This window comes from Clarias gariepinus, chromosome 5 (genome assembly GCF_024256425.1).
Source record: "Clarias gariepinus isolate MV-2021 ecotype Netherlands chromosome 5, CGAR_prim_01v2, whole genome shotgun sequence".
Classification (NCBI taxonomy): domain Eukaryota; kingdom Metazoa; phylum Chordata; class Actinopteri; order Siluriformes; family Clariidae; genus Clarias; species Clarias gariepinus.
This window is the reverse complement of record NC_071104.1, coordinates 18,503,405-18,513,440: the sequence shown is the minus strand read 5'-3', so window position 1 is coordinate 18,513,440 and position 10,036 is coordinate 18,503,405. Positions and strand designations below refer to the sequence as shown.

General features: G+C 34.9%; 1 protein-coding gene across 1 annotated transcript; it reads right to left on the bottom strand.

Moving 5' to 3' along the window:
- Nucleotides 1-32: 32 nt before the first annotated feature.
- Nucleotides 33-5,633, bottom strand: ecrg4a (ECRG4 augurin precursor a). Its single transcript, XM_053497024.1, has 4 exons — nt 5,514-5,633; nt 2,856-2,903; nt 990-1,153; nt 33-611 (listed from the first exon to the last, which is right to left on the bottom strand). Exons 1-4 carry the CDS (start codon nt 5,584-5,586, stop codon nt 462-464), a joined length of 435 nt encoding a protein of 144 aa, XP_053352999.1. The 5' UTR covers nt 5,587-5,633; the 3' UTR covers nt 33-461.
- Between the last annotated feature and the right edge of the window lie 4,403 nt (nt 5,634-10,036).

The window sequence follows — 10,036 nt, the reverse complement described above, 5'->3', positions numbered from 1 at the left end:
AAAATCACTCATCATAAGCCACATATCGTGGTTTCTTTTTATTTACTTTTATTTTTTTACTTTTTTTGTTCATTAAACAAAAACGCATGCACACACACATCAACGGAAAACATATTAAAGCATCGCACTGCAAAGTTTAGGCATATAAACACAAGCTAGTTTAAAAAAAGCAGTGTACTGATGTACACTTATACAAGTTACACTAACCCTAGCATGCTTTTGATTACTGAAGAGAAGATGATTTCTCTAAAGCTGAAGCTATTAGTAGATGTCAGATGGAACAAAGTTACTGATTGTGTTGCGTTATTACAGGTAACCAAGATAATCAGCGATTAGTTAAACTTATTAGATTGCTTTGGTAATTTCATTCAAATCATGTTGGGTTTTATTATATATCTGCCTGAAAGGTGGATGTCGCCTGTTTTAATCTTTTCTGAGGTCATTACTAATGAGAAAAAAAGCTAATAGTAGTCATAGTTGACGTTTGCTCCATGTCTGTCAGAGGTGGGATAGCGAGGACCCATTGGAGCGTTCTCATCATAGTGATGCTGCCGTCCTTGATCTGTGGAGCGCGCAAAGTCCTTCCAGTAAGCCAGATCAGTTTCTAGTCTCTGAAAGGAAAATAAAATGTTACTTTCTGACACAAAATCTTTCTCAAGGGCATTCAGCTGCTGTCTGATGTTGGAAGAAAATTAGAGAGATTGAAAAAGTGCCGCTTGTCTCTCAGAAGGAAGCGTGTATGAAGTCATGCTGATTGGTAGCTGAATGGCACAGGCTGAATGCAACAAAAATAATAAAATCTCAAACCAATTGAGATTCAAGACCTTTTTAATAACCTCATGGTGCACATGGTTCATGACACAGTTTGCATCCTTAGGCTCATTAATCTTCATAAACTTAAGATTTTTTAAATGTGCATTTATTACCAAATTAAAAGGAAAAATGTATAAAAAAAAAAAAATTAACTGTGAAGGAGTGCTTTAACTCACCGCCTCATCATACCCCAGATACATAAACTGCTGAATCCATTGCTGCACATCAGGACGACTACGGTCCCAGAGGTTCCTCTTAGGCCTTCGGAGAGAAGGCAGGAACTGCTTAGCCTTAGAAGGAGAAACTACTACAGCTGCTGCCGCCTTCACCTCACTCTCCACTAGAAAGAAACAGACAGCAGAGTGTTCAGGACAAGCATGGAAATGGACTATATAGTCAATATAGTTTTTTTAAAATACTGTATATACAGTAGTGTTCAAAATAATAGTACTGTATGTTTAAAAAAGTGAGTAAAGCTCCATATCCATATAATAACTTTTCATTTAAATCACACAAATGCATTGGACACCCTGCACATTCTATTCTATTTTATTGAAAAAAAATGTGCTAAATGTGTTATTAGTTTAATGTAAGTGAAGAAAAGCAAATATTAGCTTGTTCAAAAAAATAGCAGTGTCATCATTCATCTTTACAAAGTGATGAATTTACCGTTTAAACAACAACCGTTTCTTGTGCATCTCTGAACTAATATTTATATGTATAACCATGCTTTCTGAGAACTGCTTCACATCCGTGACAATTGTACTACATGCCACAATTCCTCTGCATTTCTTGGTTTTGCCTCAGAAACAGCATTTTTAATGTCAGCTCACAAGTTTTCTATTGGATTAGGGTCTGAGGATTGGGCTGGTCACTCCATAACATTAATCTTGTTTGTCTGGAACCAAGATGCTGTTCGCTTACTGGTGTGTTTGGGGTTGTTGTCTTATTGAAACACCCATTTCAAGGGCATTTCCTCTTCGGCATAAGGCAACATGACCTAAGTATTCTGATGTATTCAAATTGATCCATGATCCCTGAAATGTGATAAATAGGCCCAACACCATAGTACGAGAAGCATCCCCATATCATGACGCTTGTGCCTCCATGCTTCACTGTCTTCACAGTGTACTGTGGCCTGAATTCAATGTTTGGGGGCCTGACAAACTGTCTGCGGCCTCTAGACCCAAAAAGAACGATCTTGCTTTCATCAGTCACATAATATTGCATAATTTCTCTTTAGGCCAGTCAATGTGTTCTTAGGCGAACTGTTACCTCTTCAGCACATGTCTTTTTTTCAACAATGGGACTTTGCGGGGGCTTCTTGCTGATAGCTTGGCTTCACATAGCCGACTTCTAATAGTAACAGTACTCACAGGTAACTTTAGATGTTCTTTGAGTCAATTGTTATTGTTCGATCCAATATCGAATGGTAATTGTCTGTTTTCTTCCACGTCTTTCTGGTTTTGGTCTCCATTTTAAAGCTTAAAAATGATTTGGTATCATCTTTTTCTGCACTTCTTTGTATGTTTTCCTATCTCTAATCAACTTTTAAATCAAAGTAAGATGTTCTTTTGAACAATGTCTGGACAACCCATTTTACTCTGATTTTTAGAGGGAAATGCACAGGACAACCTTTTCTGCATTTATCCTTAAATAAGGGGAACTTGTTTGACACCTGTTTTCACAGAATAATTTACCTCTCTGATTGAACTCCACATTGCTATTTGTTTAAACAGGCTAAAATTTGTTTTTCTTCACTTACATTAAACTAAGAATACATTTAGCAAATTTTTCTTCATGTTGTGATGCAAAATAGAATGTGCAGGGTGTCCAATGCATTTATGTGATTTTAAATGAAAAGTTATTATATGGATATGGAGCTTTACTCACTTTATTTAACACACTGCTATTATTTTGAACACCACTGTAAGTATTAAAGAAATGGCATGAACTAGAAGAGCTGACAGCAGGTAAAGTGAGCCGAGTTGAGATTATGAGCAGCAGACTATAACAAGTTATGAGACTGGATACTCGCGCACCTTCTCTCTTCTTCAGAATTTTTTGTAGAGCACTCTCACTGGACACATCTGAAAAGAATCATGAATTCAATCAGAATTAGCAGAGTTTTTAGCATGAAACCACAAGTTGTGATGATGCATGAGCACGGATTTCCATAAAATGCACACGCTGCACATTCCTTAGCACTGAACACACAGCTAGTGGCATATGGAGGTATTTAGCCGAGATTGTTTACAGGTGGCCAGAAAAAAAGCCTGAACAATACATCTATAGACAACTCGAGTAACGTAACGACATGAAACTTGTCTTGGCCTTACATTCTTTTTATACAGTATTTGTGCTGGCCATTTTCTAAAATATACAAAACTGTCAGTAACGAAGGTCTTTTCTTTACTTCCCCTTCTTCACAAATACCTTGCTCCAGTGCAAAAATGTACTGTATTAGATTTCATGCCAAGGATTTGCTGTAAAAAAATATCTCCGCACCAGCACCACCAAAAACCAACACACTATGGCGTTATTTCCACAATATTGTGCAATTTCACAACATTTATTTATATCTAGAGTTGCATAAATTTTTTTCCATTAAAAAAGCACTCCATAAACTCTATAAAATCTTTAAGTCTGGAGAGACTCAATAGGATTAAGGTCAGGACTCGTGTAGTTTTATGTGTAAAATGATTTATGCTCACTCTTTTTAAAACAATTAAGCCTGATAAATCTTGGAATTGTTGTCTTTGGTAATGGCTGTGCCATCGAAGAAGAAGAAGAAACTTACTGGATAACTTTTTAATTCGGAACATTCAGGTAGTCAGCTGACTTTGTTTTATTGCCACATTACTGTACATAGCTGAGTCTAGAATTGACCAACTAAAGCAACTCCAGAGGATTGTACAGTGGCTACAATGCATGATGTTACACTACTGTACTGTATGCACATACAGAGCAAATTATGTGACTGTAGTTAAATAGTATTCGCTGATAGAGTACGGAGGCTTTACACGATAGTCTCAATCTCACCTAAAATTATGTTTAAGAGCGTACTAAGGAATACTGTATAGGCGCCACATTATATTCTTCCTGGACATACATTTACCCAGGTGTATAGAATACACTTTCTCCCTGGCTTTCATTGAGAATGTTACCTATATAATTTACTGTCTTGGCTTTACGCATAATATGCAAATAACTTCTAAGTGGAAAAGCAGAGCAGTGCACTACAGAATAAGTTAAGTTTAACATGCCTCCAGGCACCAAGGCACCGTTTAAGCTGCAGGTTAAAGATAAAACATGTTTAAGCTGAGCAGTGAGATATGGAAGGGCAGTTTAACTAACATCCGTCAGACATACAGTACTGCTTCAATTATATTTGCAATACAACTGTTGTACCATGTTCAGCAGGCTGGTAAAGACACAACAACAGGTATTTATCAACCTTTCAGCTGCAAGGGTTATATAGGGCTGGAGCCAGAAGAACCTTCCTTAAAATTCCCAAATACATTCCCAAAAAGTTTTTTTTCGTAAAAAAAAAAAAAAAAATCTACGTTTTTGTGTTAGATAATTCCTTAATGGTTGAATAAAAGAAATTAAGAACCTAATGACTAAGTATAAAATGAAAATCATAATTCCCATCCAGTCTTCCATTCTGATGACATTAAGTAAAGGTAAATAGGACTCCAGTTCACTCTATTGAAATAATGGAGGTCAGCTCTATGAATCATGCTGTTCCGCTTGTGTAATCTGCTTATATTAGTTGTATAAATCATATAATGTACCCTGGTGGGGAAGAAAATAGATACAATGTCTTTGGGATGCTATAAAGCAGAATAGTTGACTATAAAACTACAAAGATGGCATTGTGTGTGTGATCAGACTAGATGGAGCAAATGAATGATAATATTTATGGCCAACTGTGATGTGGATAGTTAACCATTTGTATGCCACAGTATTTACACTCATTTCATTACTTTTACAGTAATTATTGTAGCAATTTCTATCCTATATAAAATATAAAAAAATGTATATTAAACACCAGATTGCATTTTATGTCAATTCTGTGGGTGTAAGATTTTCTTGTGCTTAACTGAACTGGAAATATAAATACAAAAATGAAGCTTATACAGTTAGTAGATAATACTGATGACAATAAAAACTTGCTGTGGCATCCAGAACCCTTTCTGATTTATGTGGAATGAACTATAGAATTCATTTAATTTCTTGAGTACAACACTAGACTTGCAAAGACAATAATCTTAATACTTAAAAAATACTTTAAAAGTTAATAATTCATAGATATTAAATATATGAATAATATTTTATCACTGTTTAAATTGTGATCTTTAAAACAAGTGATTGTGTATCTCTAAAGTCAGGTATTCAAGCGTACTTTCACAATCCCTGAGACAAAATCAAAACACATCTAGAGCACATGTACTGTAGAAAGCTAGAGTCATTAAACAGAGGCAGATTTTTATCCTTACAGTATACATTTGGATCACACGTACATTTCATTTTCATTGCATTTCATTGTTCGTGCATATCTAGAACCAGTTACAAAGAGCAAAATATCTGTGCCTTGGTTTTGAGTTTGTCTCAGAAAAGAGATAAATGCATTTTTGGGAAGAGAGAAAAGTTTTAACAGACATCTGTGAAAAGAAGCATTGGGAGGAAGCATTTACCTGAGAGAGCCAGTAGAGTGATTATTGCCAGGAAGGTAAAGAGCCGTAGGTAAAATTTTGGGTACATCATCATGGACGCTGTTCTTTTTCTCTGTCTGCACTCGTTTACTGCTGAGGGTTTGGATGCAGTGTAGAGAAAAAGAGAGGGGGAGAGAAAGGTTTATGCAAGCACTCCCAGTGGAAACTTGCTCAGATGCCTGAGGGAGGAAATACTGCAAAACCAAAAGGCAAAACAATGTGTGCATTTTCCACCTTTGATTGATACTGTGATATGTGAAACTGATCCTTTTATCAAATGTATATTAATATTATGTGACCCACAAACAGGTACAATGATAAAGCAGTTCTCATACAGCGAAAATCTAATTTACAGCTGGTCCGTCTGAACTGGAAAAGTAGAAAAAAAACACGAACTCCATAAACTGTTTTAACATTTCTCTTGGCACTGAGTTCCTTTTGTGAGATATCCTCTCTATCCGTTTCTCTGCAAATTTTCCAAGTGAAAGAAAGGTAAAAGATTTTAAACAAACACACATTTAAACATTAACATGAGTTGTGCGCAATTCATTGTTCATTCATTGTTCATTCATTCATCTTTAATGACTGCCTGCTATCTATCTATCTATCTATCTATCTATCTATCTATCTATCTATCTATCTATCTATCTATCTATCTATCTATCTATATCAATCTTTATATAAGTTTGTGAATATGATTTGAAAACAATCTAGTTGGGATGAGTTATGAACTTTTTTTTTCACAGGCACAAAAAATCCTTCCACTGGATATGGTTCAGCTGGCAACAAGTCATTTAACCCTAACTGAGGAACTAAGTAGCTTCTCATTTCTTCAACAACCGTGTTAGAAGACATATTCCATATTCTGTAGTCGTGGCAAAGATGCTACTCTGTTTCAGAAGGGCCAACTTATTAGTCAACTTATATATAATAACTAATATATATATATATATATATATATATATAAAAATTAAAAGACCTTTAAGTCACATGAGCAAATATTTTATTCACAATTGGAGATAGAGAACATAAATCTTTAAACTGAGAAATTTTTACAATTTTATGCACAAAATAAGCACATATTTTTTGTTTAAAGATGCGCCAAGTGTTCTCCATAAGTGAAAGATCTGGACTGCAGGCACTCAGCACTCAACTCTTCAACTATAAAGGCATACTGTTGTAATAGCTGCAGTATATGGGTTTGCATTGTCCTACTGAAATACAGAAAGACCTTCCCTGAAATAGATGTCATCTAAAACATTCATATACCTTTTAGCATTCATAGTGCCTTTCAAAACATGCAAGCTGCCCATACTGTATGCACTTATGCACCCCCACACCATCAGAAATGTTGACTTATGAACTAAAAGCTAACAACACGCTGGAAGGTGGAAGGAAGGTCCCTACTCTTTAGCCCGGAGGACACGGCGTCTGACCATAGGACACCTTTACACTTTGAAACAGTCCATTTTAAATGAGCCTTGGCCCACAGGACACGACAGCGCTTCTTGACTATGTTCACATATGGCTCCCTTTTTGACATATGTGATAAAGCTTTAGGTGCCATGGCATGGCGGATTGTGTTTACCAAAAGTGGTTTCTGGAAGTATTTCTGGGCCCATTTAGTAATGTAAATGATACAATTATGCTAATAAGTGATGTATTGTCATCTGAGGGCCAGAAGACCACAGGCATCCAACAAAAGTCTTTGGCCTTGTCCCTTACAGACAGCGATTTCTCCAGTATCTCTAAATCTTTTGATGATGTTATGCATGATGTTTAACATGTTTGATGTTAAGGAACGTTGTTTTTTTAAAGTATTTCACAATCATTTTACGCACTTTTTTACAGATTGTAAAGGCTCTGGCCATCTTTACCTCTAAGAGACTCCTATGTTCTATGCATATTTGCACACCCAGTACAGTATATTTCAATTTGTACAGTATATTTCTCAGTACAGTATATTTCAATTTGTATGGTATATTTCTATTTTATGTACATCATATTTCTATTTTTATTTTTAGTTCTATTTTTCCTAATTTAATTTAATTTTTCTATTAAAAATTTCTATCGTATTTCTTTTATTCATATTTATTTCTTATTGTAAACTTTAATTCTCTTTTAGGGTCACTGGCAGTCGTATAAGCATTTCACTACATTTCATACTGTGTATGACTGTGTATGTGACAAAAAAATTTGAATTTGAATTTGAATTTAAGATATCCCTTTTATAGCTAACCATGTTACAGAGCTGCTGCTAGATGTTATCCCAGCTGAATCTTTCTTGAAAATTTCTTGCTTTTTCAGCCCTTTGTTGCCCCGTCCCAAATTTTTAGAGACCTGTAGCAGGCATCAAATTTGAAATAAGCTCATTTTGGGGATAAAAGTGTAGTTTCTCAGTTTACATTTTTTATGTTCTATTGTGAATAAAATAATGGCTTGTGTGATTTGAAAGTCTTATATGATTTGAAACATCCCCCATTTTCCAGCTTTCAAGTTGTAAAACTGTAAAACCGTTTAATAAAAACTGGAAGGCTAGTCGTGAACCATTATTTTCAAGGAAGAAATGTGGTCAGGAAAACATATTGAATAAGCATAATGGGAGATCACTTACGCTTACTGAAATCAAATCACTAAAAAACAAAACAACAAACAACAACAAAAAAAAAAAACAGGGACAAACTGATCTCACCACGAAGAACAAACTGATTTTTTTATTTTTACTAAATTGAACAAGATCTTTTTGAAATTAATACAAGATCTTGGAGGTATATACTATATATACTGTATATACAAACACAGGTGTACAGGTAACTTTTTTTTTTTACCAATACTGTATATTATCATTCAATTATTATCCAGGACTTTATTTGTATTAAATCAGGGCCATTGAGTAATGGTTGGATATGCCTGATGGCGTGTGTGTGTACAGTGTTGACATTCTCTCAGTACTGTGGGCACAAAGAGCTGTTTTGTTTAAAAGCCAAGAACCTAAAAAGTGGAGTCCAGAATACTGACTAAGCCTACTAGAACATAATCAGATTAGCAATGCAGGTGTGTGTATTAAGTATTTTTTTTAATCTCAATCTAAATCACAGAGATTGAGTTTGTCACAAGTTGCAGAGACGTTCTAGAAAGACATTTGTTGACATGCAGTCTACATAGTGTTTACCTGTGAAGTGGCACAAGTTCTGCACTGCGCTGTTCTGCACCCACTTGGTCCTTGTGCACTTACAGGTTCGTTAGGGGCACAGGCAGATTTTTTTAATTTATTTATTTTTGCTTGAGTGATGAAATACAAAAGAAATCAAAACATTATGCATGCTCATATGGTCATAGATGTTAGGACAATACTTCTTTCTGTCTATTTTTATATTTTATCATTCTCTCTGTCTCCAAAATGTAAATATATAAATTTGGAATTTGTTCTAACCACTTAAATAGACTTGTACTTATCAGTGTTTGTTGGTAAAGGTACTGTATGCTTTCTGTAAAATTCCCTTCAATAGTTTATGAGTAGTTGTTGACAGCTGTTGTAAAACCTTACTCATTTTTTATGAAATAGTTTTTTCCCCCCAGAACTGGTGTACATCTAGGTTTTCTAAAAAAGGTACTGTTCAACTTCGGCCCAGTTCCCATGACTGGTTTAGGAGGGGTTATGAAATACATATTTATTAGGAGGAATAAAAAAAATGCTTTAGGAATTTTCATATCTATACTTCCTAACTTGTGAAGGTTTGATCAAATTTCCATTAATTGTTTTAGATTAGGAGCGGAAAAGTGTGATGCTGATGGACACTGATGCAAAATGATTAAGAGTGATCTCTAAGTGTCACATTTAAAAGGCAACACAAAACTTTCCAACATGCTAGGAAGGTTGGACTTTTCATGTGGTCTGATGATTTTATATTGACCCTATTCTGGAATGATGGGAGGAAGCTGGAAGGTGGCGCTAAAATCCAACTCGAACAAAAACAACTCAAAGTTCTCTACCATAAAAGTAATGAGTTTCACTGGTTAGATGTTTGTAAAACCTCAGTTTTGACCCATTATATTTAAATAGCTAGAGGTTTACTAATAAAGAACTAATCATTTTAAAATATATGAAAATTTGAGTATAGCCGTTCAACTTATTATTTATCTTTGCATTATTTGTATTGTTTAAGGGTTATTTTTCTTCAATTTTGAATGTTGTAATAATGAGCTATTTTTCTGGTTATAAAACAGGTGCTTTGTTTTTTTTATTGAGAATACATTGTTTGTCCTTGTCTCGTCTTGTGTTTGAGCTGGTTGATAAAGAAAATGTAATTAAAAATGTCTTTAGCATCTTCAATACTGTACTTACTGCTGTTAAGATTGCATTTGTGTGTTTTTGGCAACACTTGGTGGTAAAGATTGCAGTTGTATCTCCATGTCCTATTATCTTCAAACAACTTTTGTTAATGAAAGAGAGATGAAGAGAAGAGCCAGAGCCCAACAACAATCACATCACACGACTCAACATC

What these genes read in the sequence shown, in the direction of transcription:
- ecrg4a (XM_053497024.1), bottom strand. Translation starts at nt 5,586, where the DNA reads ATGATGATGTACCCAAAATTTTACCTACGGCTCTTTACCTTCCTGGCA. An exon ending in CACTCTACTGGCTCTCTCAG is followed by an intron (nt 2,904 to 5,513) that starts GTAAATGCTTCC and finishes GATTCTTTTCAG; the next exon opens with ATGTGTCCAGTGAGAGTGCT. An exon ending in AATTCTGAAGAAGAGAGAAG is followed by an intron (nt 1,154 to 2,855) that starts GTGCGCGAGTAT and finishes GTTTCTTTCTAG; the next exon opens with TGGAGAGTGAGGTGAAGGCG.